General features: G+C 52.4%; 1 protein-coding gene across 1 annotated transcript in view; it reads left to right on the top strand.

The window, feature by feature from the left end:
- The window catches only part of HTRA1 (HtrA serine peptidase 1), a 51,770-nt gene extending 38,353 nt beyond the window's left edge, over positions 1-13,417 (top strand). Inside the window, exons 4-9 of the mRNA XM_023638008.2 lie at positions 5,306-5,500; positions 6,465-6,497; positions 7,909-8,023; positions 9,270-9,327; positions 11,286-11,381; positions 12,701-13,417. Coding sequence (XP_023493776.2) covers positions 5,306-5,500; positions 6,465-6,497; positions 7,909-8,023; positions 9,270-9,327; positions 11,286-11,381; positions 12,701-12,869 — 666 coding nt within the window. The 3' untranslated portion in view covers positions 12,870-13,417. The remainder of the gene's footprint in view (positions 1-5,305; positions 5,501-6,464; positions 6,498-7,908; positions 8,024-9,269; positions 9,328-11,285; positions 11,382-12,700) is intronic.
- The last annotated feature ends 652 nt before the right edge of the window (positions 13,418-14,069 follow it).

Here is a 14,069-nt window from a genome sequence, read left to right as displayed (position 1 = left end):
CGGAGGTTTCGGAGGCCGAGGGACTGGCAGAGCACGGGGCACTGGCCAGGCTCTGCTCGGACCGCTTGTATCTTGTGCTGACCATTGCTTTCCTTTGAAGCCGACGTCTCCTCTTGCCCCAGGCCCCAAACAACCCTGCATGAAGGAGCATATAGTAGTAGAGCCCTTTCCAAATGTTATAGGTGTTAGGATGACCACTCTAAAATGAGGCTTCGGTGGCCTCTCATGACTGCGCACTCCCCAGCCCTCCGCCTCCCTGCTGATGGAACCCGGGGCTGGTCTTCAGTTTACCCGACCCACTCCATTCCTAACTCAGGCAGATCCTGAGGGGCTAACTCATGGGAGCACATTCCCCTCACCAAAGGGTGCTTGAGGGTAACCTTATGACCAGATGCTGGCTGATGAGCTAATATGCTGGGCCCTTCTGGATTCTCAGAAAGAATCCAGAGATAAAGAATCCAGAGATCAGAGAGAAAAGATCCCTTTACTTCCCCGGGGCATTGTCACATCTTTATGTCATGCTTGGGCTGGCAGTGGTGGTTTTGTGACTGTGAGAACAGGCTGAAGTTGATCAGACAGAAAGAAGGAAGGAGCCCTTCTCGATGTCGTCCTTTGAGAATTTGAGGTCATCAGCCCCGCCACCACCCTGCCCTTGAACAGGTGGATATTGATTCCATTTTGCATTGGATTTTCTGTTACTCGTAGCTGAAGAAACCCTACTTGATGCACTCAAATCATTTTTAGCGTTGATCTATATTTAGCCCTTATGGAAGATTCTAGGCTGAGCTGACCATAGGGAGGGAGAAGGACTCTCACTTTCTGCTGCTGTGTGTCCTGGTGGCTTGTCTGTATCTCCACCCATCAGACAGTGGATGTCACTGGAGGGCACGGTGGATTTCATTGATCTCTTGTGTTCACCGCGCCAGGCACGTGGGAGACGCTCAGTGAATGCTTGTTGAGAAAGTTCTCTTTCGTGTTGGCTGTTGCATGGATGTAGCGCTGCCAGCTCTGCTGGTGGGTGTTTGTTTGTTGTAGTCTGAATGAACGGTAGGGCCTTCTTTAACCATGCAATGCACCAGCCTCTTCCAAGTTTCAGCATTAAATCTACCACACAATTATTATCCTGCCTACGGCTGGGATTTAGTGATTTCACATTGACGTGGTGAGTCTGGAGGCCACACCCGGGACTTCTGACACCCTCACCTGGGCTGTTTCTACATCGACCTGGGTGGCATGGGCCAACAACTCGGGTGTTAGGGGGATTTTCTTAAAGTCCTTCTTGTTGGCTCTGTGGTGAGGACGTCATTCAGCATTAGTGGGTCACCTGCAGACTGCCGGCGGCTGTGCATTTCAACCTAGATGCCACCTCTTTTCTGCTGGCTTCCCAGGCCGCTCCCCATTATGAGCAGGAGCGTGACCTTGAGAACTGGCAGTGCGATGGATTCACTTTGGGATGTCCCTCGTTCTAAAAGGACGTGGGCCAAATTTGAGCTGCAGGCTCTCCAGGTGGGGCCCGAGGGCTCTGAGGTGGAGCCTCAGAGTTTTGCTTTTGCCACTTCGAGCTCTCCCGCCTCTCTGCTTTTGTGTGCACACCCCACTTGCATTTTCATCCCCCGTGGTTGGAGACTGCCGTGAGGGTGGGATCTGCGGGCCTCGTTCTTCCTCATCTCCTCTTTGCTCTGCCGAGTGGAGGAGGGATGTCTGCGCTCTGACTTGGTAGGCATGCTGCAAGGCTCCAGCGAGATGGTGAGAGGGGGGAAGTGGCTATTAGGAGAGGGGCTGGCATCTCCCAGATGGCCTGTGGCTGGGGCCGCTTTAGAGGGAGACTCAGACACAGTGTCTGCAGCGGGGAGCCCGGAGACGGCTTTGATGTGGGAGGCGTGGGAACCAGCCTTCGGACAGCAGCGTGGGACTAGACCAGGGTGGGCGGACTCTGGTTTCACGTCTGCAGGTCAAGGCCGAAGGGTAGCTTTGAGCTTCCAGCCATATCTGCAATTCATCTCCCCTAGGTCCTCCCATGGAGCGTGTGTCTAGACAGCTATGGAGTAAAATGCTCAATCACTGAGTAGGAATTTGGCCAGCAGAGGTATAGCTGCGCCGAGCAGCCAGGCCCGAGGTGAGGATCGAGGCTGAGAATGAGCTTCACTTGGATCTGGAACTGACTGGAAAGCCTGATGCTCATGGGGCCAGCTGGCCCCCAAAATGGCCCCCAAAGGGCATTTCGACTTCACAAGAACTGTAAATCTGGCCTGGCCCACGTCGCTGTCCCATGTCACACCCTTGCAAAGATTTCAGCCTGATAGTTAGAATTCTGGGTTAACACGTACCAGGTGCAGGTCTGAGAGTTGGGAAGCCTGTTTCTTTGTGAGGCTGCTCATCAGCTGTGAGAAGTCAGACCATCTCTGAGCCTCAGTTTCTATTATCTGTAAAATGGGGGCAAATCTGTGCTAACTCCCAAGGTGGTCATGAAAGTGCTTTGTCACCTGAATTGACTGTCATGACACCAATTCAGCCTTCATAGTGTACCCTGCCATATGTAATCTGCTTACTTTTTTCTGTTTTAGGATTGTCCTTCCTAATCTATGAAACGTTTGAGGGATAAGAACGTAACGTGGCAGAGGTGTTGCCTATTGGTGCAGGGTTGATAAACGGCTCTTGTGATCTGCATTTCCTCCTCCTGTGTTCGAGTGAGGATTGGTTCTCAGGGAGATTCTGGGCTCCTATGGCCCGTGTCCACTTGCTCAAGCCCATGCGGTCACCTGAGTGTGGACGACTTCGCTATGCTGGAGCCATGCTTGTCCGTGGGGCTCTCTGGGCCTGTTATGGGTGGCAGGCGGTGTCCCCTGGAGACCTGGCCCTTCCCAGTGGGCACAGCTGAGCAGCATGCAGGCCACTGGTTTCTCCTCCCATCGGGGGGGGGGGGGTCTTTCCTTTCTGTCCTCACAGCTTCTGCTTCCCCAAAAGCGTTTGCCTCCTTCCCACGTCCTCTAGGCCTGAGCTCAGATTTGGAAGAGAAGAGCTTGACGGAGTACTGTCTTTAGGCCCCTGTGCCTTGTAAGCCCCCTGAGACCTGGGCGCCTGGGTCTGGCCCCTTGCTGGAGGTGGAGGTGGGGTGGCAGGGGTGGCGGATGAGCAGATGCTAATGAAGACCTCCCAGTGAGTCCTGCCATGTCACTTCCTGATGTGGTTTCCAGTTTGTGGCTGACTTGATGGGGCTGGGCCCACCTCTCTGTGTTTGAACTTGGTCTCTTGCCTTGCAGTTGGTGAAAAGCCAGTTATCTTGGGCAGCCAGGCAGCCTCAGGCCCAGGAGGCTTTGCCACTGTGTCCTCTTGCCCATCCATAAGCCCAGCCCTGAAAGCCATTCCTGGGCCCCGAAGGAACCATACTGTCCCTGGCAGGCCTCCCCCAGAGTGGCCGAGCACACACCACCGGCCCTGCCTCCCGCCCACCCACCCCTGCGACTGCTGGATGAAGTCATTCCTGGCAGGGGCAGCTGGCGCGGGCCCAGGGTAAACAGGCCGTGCTGAGCTTGCTGGTGTTCTGCTGGACGCTGATGAGCTCGGGGAGTATGGGGCTGCAGGCCTGCCCCCTCCAGGGCAGCACCATGCTCTCTGGCCTCAGGTGACCCCAAGGGCAAAGGGTCACTGTCAGGGTGGACCTGCACCACCAGCCTTCTCCTGGGTGGAGGGCTGGGTGACTCAGACTAGCCGGTGGGAGGTTCGTGGGTGGGGTTTCCTCCACTGGGTCTGCACAGACCCCAGTACTAATAACAATAACCCTTAACGCTTATGATGCTTACGTGTCCCACTCACATGATGCTTACCATGAGCCAGGTGCTATTCAAAGAGCTGCTCAGGTCTTAAGTTACTTAATTCTCACAACTAACCCATGAGATAAGTGTGCTACGTTGTTCCCATTTTCCAGATGAGAACACTGAGGACTCAAGTGGTTGTAAGCTCAGGCCGGGACCTAATCAGGCAGCCTGGTCCAGGGTCTGAGCTCTTGACCACAGTACTCTACTGGGCCTCCCAGTGTCTACGATCTGATGGGCATTCCTTCTCATGTGGTCTCTTAAAGTCAGTTTTAGGTCTTAGATGATTTCTTCGACATTCCTTCTTCCTCCATGGACTTTCTTGAGCAGCACCTTCCTTATTCGGGGTGGAGAGGGGGTCTTTGCGGCATCGTGCTGTGGAGCAGTTAAGAAGGTCTGGGTTTGGGCTCGCAGTCCCAGGTTTAACTCCCTGCTGTATCTCAAGTCGCCCAGTTGCTTGGAGCCTCAGTTTCTTCAGCTGTTAACTGGGTCCAGCGATCAGCCCACCTCATCCGTTGGTCTCTGCTCCATCCCTGGCAGAGGAGATACTGCAGTAACTGCTGGTTCTATCCACCCCACCCTCCTGGCCCCCTTGCCTCTTTCTTTCTTTTTCAAGGTGGACAAGTGTGAGTTGGGGTTAGCATGAGGCCTGGGCTGGGCTTTGCCTTCTGGGCCTGGTCCACGTTGTTCAGGCCAGCCGCTGATGGAGGCCCAGCTCTCCCCAGCCCTGGGGACTCGAGCTGGCTTTCCTGTGTCTGGTTTTAGTTTGAAGAGTTGTTTGGGGCTCCTGACTCGGCCCAGCCTTCACAGGGCGTGGGGATAGGACCTGTTGGGTTAATGAGCCCCCCCGGGCCGGGGAGCAGAGGCGCTTGGTTGGTGGAGGGCCTTTTCAGGTGAGGAGAGAGCCCACCTCTTGGGTCTTGGCGTCTGGGGTCCTGGATGCCTCCTGCACCAAGCCCATCCTGGCCCCTCCCCAGAATTGCTGAGGACTTAGCACAGAGTCTAAGTGAGCAGTCAGTGCCACCCTCGGTGCTCCCGGTTCTCCAGGACTCCGGCGCATGTGCCTATGATAAGTGGGGGCGGAGCCCCTTTCCCTTCCACCCCGGGGGTGTGTGGGCTCAGGATCTTTCTTTGGGACTTTGCTCCCTAAGAACCCCCAGGCAGTCTTGCCCCAAATCCCAGATTTGTCTCCTCTGTCTCCTGGTCTCAAGGTTTCAGAGCGTCTGTGCCGATAGTGTCAAGATGTGGTAAGACCCTGAGATGGCCTCCAGTAATGTTCCCACGTGTTCCTGGGCTGTGCCCTGCGACAGCTCAGCACATGGTGATTGCTGTAGGTGGGAGGGAAGTGCCGCCCTTGGCCCCGGAAGGGATGGTTTCCTGCAAGGTCTGGTGGATACGAGTGGCCCGCCGCTGCTCGGGGTTCCATGACATCTGTGCATTTATCTGTCCTGTGATCTTAACCAAATGAAGCCCTGACCACCTTGTGGTTCCAGGGAAACCTGCCTGTCCTGCTGCTTGGCCGCTCCTCGGAGCTGCGGCCGGGAGAGTTCGTGGTTGCCATCGGAAGCCCGTTTTCCCTTCAAAACACAGTCACCACCGGGATCGTCAGCACCACCCAGCGCGGCGGCAAAGAGCTGGGGCTCCGGAACTCGGACATGGACTACATCCAGACGGATGCCATCATCAACGTGAGCCCTGTCGGCTGGGATCGGGCGGGTTTTGGAAAGCCGGGCTTAGGGACCAGGGTGGAGGCAGGCTCCTCAAGGAGCTGTCCAAGGGCTTCCCTTTGAACCCCTAGAGCAGATGAGGCGGAGGGCTGGTCCTCAGCCCCTTAGCCACCTCCAGGGACTCCTGCGAAGGGCACTGTAGCTTTGCCAAGGTCTGCAGCACGGAGGAGCCCCCATCCGCCCCAAGGGTCAGTGGCCCCTCAGTGAAGCTGCTTTTGCAACTTTGTGGCAGGCAGGACACTCGCCCTGGCACAGGCTCGGCGGCCCCCAGGAAGTATTTGCTCTGCCTTGGGGCACAGTCTGAGCGTTACCCCTACACTATTCGAGGTCTAATGAGGCCAGGGATTGCGCCACACAATCTCCTAAAGGGAATCTTTTTTAAATCACATTTTTCCACTTCAGCTGTCTCCCTATAGGATTGACGTTTCTAAAAAGCAATGTTTTCCCCCTACATCTGTCTAATAAATAAGAAACACAGCAGGTTTGTGCCCTTGCTGCTTTGATGGATTTTCTTCCCAGGCTTTCTTGTGATCTGCATGAAGTAATGAAAATAGAACAAACTGTGGATTTCCAGCCCCAGCAGCAAAGTTGGGGTCACACAGGTGGGGGGCTATGCAGATTTGAAATACTGTGATACTGGAGCAAGTGGGCAGCCAGCCTATTCGAAAGAGAAGGAAGTTGTCTTGGGTATTCTGGGGGTCACAGGTGGCCTCTGGGCTTTGCAGCAAAAACACATCTCTCCCATTTGTGGCACATCTAAGACTTTCTGAAAATTGTTAAGGTTCTTCTTTTCTTCCAGCAAAATACTAAGTTGACAGGAACAAATCTCGGGAAAGAATCTACACTCAGGAACCTGCCAGGCGGGGAAGTAGATTGGACTGTGTAATGACATAAACATAACCTTTTAATTTTTGCTTAATTTCAGTATGGAAACTCTGGAGGCCCATTAGTAAACCTGGTAAGACCTTTTTAAAATCTATGTATGTGCTGGTTTTTTTTTTTTTTTTTTTTGCTTTATTTTTAGACATGAACTTTCCACAGCACAGTATCTAATTCTTTTAAAGTGAAATTCGTGAATGTACTGTATCCTTGCAAATTACCCTTCTTATCTTTTCTGGAAAGAGTAAGGCATCTGGAGTTGAGCGCTGGAAGTGTTATGCCGGCGGACACGCTTGTGTTTCAAAGTTACAAGTAAACGCCCTCGAGTTCAGGTCCAACCCAGGCGTAGTTAAAGGAGCAGGCCTTTATTCTGAAGGTGTCAGCAGTTCTGGCCTGTCCCCTAGAGGCACCTCCTTCAAATGAAGTCTCCAGGCTGCTGAAGGAGCTGGCTTGGCTCGTCTGCCGTCTTTATCTTGGCCGGGAGCCCTCCCTGAAGACCTGGCTGGAATGAGGAGTTAGCCCGCTCACAAAGATGTCACCAAGGCTATGTTATAATACATGAGCATCCAAAGGGAAGCCTTCAAGTCAGACTGTCAGAGCCAGGGCGCAGCTCAGGGCTCACCCCGCTCAACTCTCATCTACAGGTGATGAAGTCAAGGCCGTCTTTAGCAAGGCCCAGGATGGCCGTGCCTCCTGGATGGTCCCTTGGAGTCGGGACTGAATTCTCAGTGCTACAGGAGTGTGTGAGGCGTGATTTATACTCTCCTGGCAGTTTTCCCTTCTAAAGCCTGAGTGGAACAAAGTGTTTAACAATAGCATTCAGAATAATGGTTGAATGGCGTGAGGTGAGCCTGTTACTCGGGGATTGTTTCCTGTGGTGTAGCACTCGCTGAACTGTGAATTTATCTTGCATCGAAGCGCACCCTGTAGGCTGGCTTCCTCTACGATGTAAAGCTAGTCTGCAAGGAGCAGAGGAAATGGGCGCAGTGGCTCGCCCTCTGTCTCCCCCGAGCCCCCGCTGTGCCCCCACGGCTGCGGTCTGAGATGAGACCGCATTTTCCTGGTAAGGAAGCCTGGTGCCCTAAGCGCTAAGGGTTTCTCCCTGATGTCAGCAGAGCAATCTTAAGATCATGGGAGATGGAGGAGCAGAAAGGTGTGGACGGAACCTAAAGGACTCAGAGGTTTGGGAAACGTATTCCCCGTGGAAGGAGCAAATGAGCGTTTTGAAAAGATCTGTTGGCTGCTGGGCTTAGCGCGCGGTGATCACTGAGTACAGTCTGGAGTCTTCCATTGTTGAGCATGGCTCACGCTGCCCAAGTGTGGCTCAGCCCCTACCACCCCGGAACGCCCTCCCTCCGGCTCCCTCCACCCCACTCGTTCTCTGAAGTAGCTTGGAGATTTCCTCCGGACGCGTTCTCTGTTCTCTTTTGGTGCGTGTCTTCAGGGACACCTTCATGGACTCAGTAAGCCGTGTCCATCTTGCTTTTCAGGACGGTGAAGTGATTGGAATCAATACCCTGAAAGTGACAGCTGGAATCTCCTTTGCAATCCCATCTGATAAGATTAAAAAGTTCCTAACGGAGTCCCATGACCGACAGGCCAAAGGTAAAGTGAAGCCCAGACAGCCCGGGGTAGTCAGGCCTGAGGCTTGGCTGCTCCTCGGGCCTTGGGGGAAGCCACACACCTGAGGATCAGCCAAGCTCTGTACCCAGGAGGGAAAAGGAACGCAGGTCGTTAAGGCCCTGGGACTAGGTCAGAGCTGTTTGGCCATTTTTGACCTATGATCATCGACGTTTTCTATGGTTTAATCTAATGTGTACCAGGCACGATCCTAGGTGATTTCTATGTGTCATTTACATCCTTGTTCACTTGTGTCATTTAATTCCTTTGCCCCATCAGGGGGCAATTCTTAGTCCCATTTTACTGATGAGAAAACTGAGATCAGGGAGATCATTTATCCCACAAACGTTTATTGATTCGTCGGCTCGGGATCAGGCTGGGGGTTCCATGGCTCAACAGAGTCCCTTACAGGTGTGACGCTTACGTTCTCCCTGGGGGAGAGGGAAGGATGACAGTAGACAAACACAGAAGATCATTTCAGAGGGCAACAAGTGCTTCCCAGACATTGAAGTGGGATGGTGGGCTTGGATGACGGGAGGGGCGGCTTATGGAGACGGTGTGGCTGGGAGACGCCTCCCGAGCCGAGACCTGAAGGAGAAGGAGCCAGCAGGCAGGGAGAGCGTTCTAGACAGAGGACCAGTGGATTCCAGGCCTCTGCTGTGGGCGTAGCATAGCGAGCACAGGGCCCACGACGGGGCCATGCGGCTGGATTGCTGTGAACATGTGGAGTCACAGACGGATGTGGAAAGAAGTGAGCCAGGGTCACAGTAGGCCATGGAGGGGGGCTTGCGTTGCATTTTAACCTCATTGAGAACAGGGAAGTTGATGGTCTGTTTGATGTATCTGAAAGGTCACTCTCATGGCTGGGAGGAGGGTGGATGGAAGTTGGGAGACCAGTTCAGAGGCTCTCCCGGTCATCTCGACCAGGGTGGAGTACAAGGGTCACAGTCTGGATTTACATAAGGGATAGAAACCTCATCAGATGTTAGGATGAGGCAAAGAGGAATCCAGGACCACTCCGAGGTTTCTGGCTGTTAACTGAAATGACAGGACTCTCCAAGGTCCCACGGCAGGTAGGGGTCCGAGCCAGGATTTGAACCACAACCTCAGCGTATCCCCCTATGGCCCCACTTTACACTGCAACTGGGGGCTGGACCTCACGGCTTCCTGGTGTCCCCAGCACAGCTGCCACCTGGGCTGACCTTCTGTTGTCTTTTTGCTGTCACCCCAGGCAAAGCCATCACCAAGAAGAAGTATATTGGCATCCGAATGATGTCACTCACATCCAGGTGGGTAGCAGGACGTCTGCGTCTGTCTTAAATTTAAATAAACCTGAAGTTCATACAGCTCTCCCTGGTTCCCCTGAAATAGAACACTTAGACTGTCTTAAGACATCTCAGCTTCTGGTTAAAATTAAGTAACATTAGGAAAGAGAGGAGGGGCCGTTAGTCTTGGCCTCTTGTTTTATCTTTCATTTTTGTTTTTGTGTTCTGAGCAGATCTTTCCTTCTAGAAGATTCTGCCCTCCTCTTTAAGGCAGGCCTGAACAGCAGGGGGTGTTGGTCACTCTCCCTCGTGCCTTCCTTTCACCACTTGCTCTTTTGAAACACACATTCCAGGAGTGCCCCAGGCACCTCCCTCGGCCCGGGAGCGCCCTGCCTTTCGTGAGCTCTGCCGCATGTGGGCTGTGGCTCCCGGAATGCGGGTCAGGCCCAGCATGACTGATGGGCTTGTTTTCCCGAGCTGGTGGAAGTTGCGGTGTGCGGCTGCCCGGCTCATAACATACTGGAGTTCTAACCTTGATGGAAAAATGTGGCATAATCGCATGAGTCCTGGTAACCAAGGGCATGGTTGAAACTGTTCTAGGTAAGGTCGGCAAAGGGCAGAACATATTAATGTAGACATTAATATATTATTATAATTAATTAACTAGTAGTTAATTGTGAACACATTACTATAGTTTAGATACATATAATGAATGTTGGTACCTTTCTCTTTTTTTTGCTGAGGAAGAGTGACCCTGAACTAACATCTGTTGCCAGTCTTCCTCTTTTTGCTGAGGAAGATTTGCCCTGAACTAATATCCACTGCCAGTCTTCCTTTATTTTATCTGTGAGCTGCCATCACAGCATGGCCACTGATAGATGAGCTGTGGAAGTCTGTGCCCAGGAATCCAGGCCACTGAAGCAGAGTGCACTGAACTTAACCACTGGGCTACTGGGGCTGGCCTAGTGGCACCTTTCTTAGCACTCCAGAATATGGCCTGATTTGCCAAGACTAAAATGTGCATCAGTTCCTTGTCTTGGAACTGTGGGAGATGGAGGTATAGGGAAAGAGTATCAGCCCTGGGGTCCAGCTTCTGGGGTTCTCGTCCCAGCTCTGCTGCTTCCTGGCTTGTGACCTGGGCAATGACTTGACCTCTGAGTGCCTCAGTTCCCTCCTCTCCAGGGTGAGGATAGCAGTGCAGGCGTTTTGGGGGTGTGGCAGGACCGAGTGAGTTAATGTTGTCAGGCTTGGATGGTTGGTGGCAACGATCACTAGCCACAGTGACGGCAGCTGCTGTTTCTCACCTGCTGACCCTGTGCCGGGCCCTGGGCTGAGTGCCATCCCTAGATGACCTCGTCTAATCCTCACAGCAACCCCGTGTCATAGAGTCCTGTCATGATCCCTATTCTGCAGGTGAGCAAGCTGAGGTACAGAGAGGTTAAGCAAATGCCCAAGATCACGCAGTCAGACAGGGGTGGAGCTCGGGCCCCAGACCAGGCCAACTGCTCTATAGTCCTGCACCACATAATGACGTTTTAACCAGTGACGGACCGCATATATGACAGTGGTCCCGTAAGATTAGTACCATATGGCGTACGGGTGTAGTCGGCTCTACCTTCTAGGTCTGTGTAAGTGCATGCACGTTGTGATGTTCGCACAACCACCAAATCGCCTAACGACGCATTTCTCAGAAGGTATCCCCGTCAGCAAGCGATGCCTGACTGTACTGTATTGACTCCTTAAGTGGTAGCTACTATCAACGAATTAATGAAATTAATAATAATGATGATGAAGCACTTTCCTTGCTATTACCCAGTAAATCTTTGACCCTGGTAGACAGGCAATTTAAAGCAGAATCAAAACTCCCAGAGGAATTTGGGTTAGCATCAGGGACAGGAGGTGAAGCCGGATGAGAGCCGAGTCTCAGCTGAGGGAGGACGTTGATACTTGCTGTTAACCCAGGTGCTTTTTCTCCCAAGCAGCAAAGCCAAAGAGCTGAAGGATCGCCACCGAGACTTCCCGGATGTGCTGTCAGGGGCGTATATCATTGAAGTAATTCCTGATACCCCAGCAGAAGCGTGAGTTGCAATCATTTTCCCTTTTCCTAATATCCCTGTGCTTCCTGGGGGTGAGGGGAGGGGGCAGTGTTCTTTCCACATCCGCTCAGGTGATTGTGACAATCCCTGTGAACTGGTCAGACATTCTGCCAGTCAGGCCTTCCACCCCGCTTCAGCTCAGGATGCATCAACCAAAGGATGCTTCCTGTCTTCGAAAGTCCTCACTTCATGGGGGCCATCCAGATGAGAGGAGCAACATTGGGCTCGTTATGAGTCTCTGGGACAGGCCTGGCTGGGGAGAGAGGCTTTAGGGAGCAGTGTCCCTGAGCCCTCGGGCAGTGGTCCCATCATCCTAGGCTTCCGGATGCGTCTCCTCATGAAGCCCTCTCTAATTATGTCTGTCAGTCAGGCCACCCCCGTCCACACCTCTGGAAGAATAACCCAGGTAGCATCAAAGTAACATGAAAAGAAGGAGCTTGATGAACAGAGTTTATTTCTTGTGTTGATGTAATATCCAGAGAGAACTGTGAGACCAGAGGCCAGCAGTCTGTTCCCTGGGGGCCGGCTCTGGCTTGCTGCCTGCTTTTGTATGACCTGTGAGCTAAGAATAGATTTTGCATTTTTAAATGTTTGAAAAAATTTGAAGTAAGAATAGTATTTGATGACACATGGAAATTATATGAAATTCAAACTTCAGTGTCCATAAATGAAGTTTGACTGGAGCACAGCCATGCCCAGTAGATTACATACTGTCTGTCTATTATGGTGGCTTTTGGGCTACCATGGCAGAGTTGAGTAATTGTGACAGAGAGAGTGTGGCCTGCAAAGTCTAAAATATTTCCCATCTGTCTGTTTATGGAAAAAGTTTGCTGACCTCTCCGCTTGGACCATAGCATCTTATTTGATGCCGTGATACATAAGAGCTAAAGTTACAGAAGCGTTAACGCAAAGGAAGTGTCTCGTGATAGAACCCTTCCGTCCATCCCTGTGGGAACTGCTCTCTGAGTTGTGACACCCATTCCAAGAAAGTTGGCTATGGGCAAGATACACGGTAGATGGTATATGGTACATCCTCCGGGGTCAGTCTCTCCTAAGATCATACGAGTGCTGGTAGGCATCTCTGCAATGGACATGATTGATGATTCGGCCTAAAAAATCTCAAAAGGAAATAATGCACCCCATTGGTGGAGTAAGCCTATAAGTTCACTGCCACCACCCCCATTTGTCCTGGGCTTTTAGGTTCTACACTGTGCCTCTGTCATGTAAAGCTGATCACCTTTCATGGTAGTTAGACCAGGAGGAATGGAAACGTGACAGTTCTCTTTCCTTTTGTGTTGCAGTGGTGGACTCAAGGAAAATGACGTCATAATCAGCATCAACGGACAGTCGGTGGTCTCCGCCAATGACGTCAGCGACGTCATTAAAAAGGAGAGCACCCTGAACATGGTTGTCCGCAGGGGCAATGAAGACATTATGATTACGGTGATTCCCGAAGAAATCGACCCGTAGGCAGAGGCATGAGCTGGACTTCATGTTTCCCTCAAAGACGCTCCAGTGGACGACGCACGATGACTCTGGGCTGGTGGCGCAGGACACCTGAGACTTTTGACTGCCATGTTGCTTGTTCAGCAGAACACCCTGGCCAACAGAATCCTTCTTGATAGTTTGCAGGCAAAACAGATGTAATGTGATAGACCCGCAGGCAGAAGCTCGTCCTTCTGTATCCTATGTACGCAGCGTGCTTTTTCTCGCCAGCTTGGGCTGTTCCTGCTTAGACAGTCAACGGTTCTCTCCTCCTTTAACTGAGTCATCATCTTAGTCCACCTAACGCAGTTGATATAACGCATAGATAAGAGGAAGGTGCCGTGGGGGCCAGAATGGCGCTGGGCGTGTTTATCCTTCCCTTCGAGTCAGCACCCAGCGGAGGCCGAGGCCGGAGACCACGCAAGGGTGGGCGTCAGCTTCCAAATGGCCAGAGTTGCCTCTTTTAGGAATCTCTTCAGAACTGGGAGCACAGTGATTTTGAGTGTGAGCTATTAAAATTCTTCTTCATGTTTGCTTTCTGGTGTGCTTCTTTTCCTTTCCCAGGAGCAGCTGGCTGCAGTCTCTCTCAAATGATTGTAGTGTCAGTGGGTCCTCATGAAACCACATCGTCCATGCAAGGTTGAGCTGGAGGTCTTACCAGCTATTTCAAAATCATCCTATGGGATTTACTGGTGTTATTAACAACTGTGCTTGGCCACCCTGGCTTCATAAATAGGATTTCAGGATAGTTACACATGCATCTGGAGCTTTTCAGACTAAAGGGGGTCTGTCAACCCCATACATCATGCAGTCAGTCAACATATATTTCCTGGGCCTCTGCTCTGTGCCAGCCGCAGTGCTAAGTGTAGCAGTGGGTTGGGGGGGAATGCAGGGCAGGACGGCCCCCGCCCCTCCCTCCCCAGAGCTTCAATCTGGAAACCGGGTCTCTTTCTGAAAGGGAGACAGTTCAGGAGACCACCATGTGCCTCAAGAACTGCCCTGTCCTGAGTCCCAGAAAGCGCAGGCTGAAGCTGATTCCAGTGGTCCTGATGAGAACTGGACCTCAAGTCTGCTGGGGTTTGGAGCAGGGCTCCCCTTGATGGGTCCTCAAACAGGTGCAGGGTTAAGCAGCTGTAGACACCTCTATCTCCACGAAAGCTTCCAGGAATCTGGGAAGCTGGACCC

Source organism: Equus caballus, chromosome 1 (genome assembly GCF_041296265.1).
Source record: "Equus caballus isolate H_3958 breed thoroughbred chromosome 1, TB-T2T, whole genome shotgun sequence".
In the NCBI taxonomy this organism is placed as follows: domain Eukaryota; kingdom Metazoa; phylum Chordata; class Mammalia; order Perissodactyla; family Equidae; genus Equus; species Equus caballus.
The sequence above is the reverse complement of the archived record's forward strand: the minus strand, read 5'-3'. Positions and strand labels throughout refer to the sequence as shown.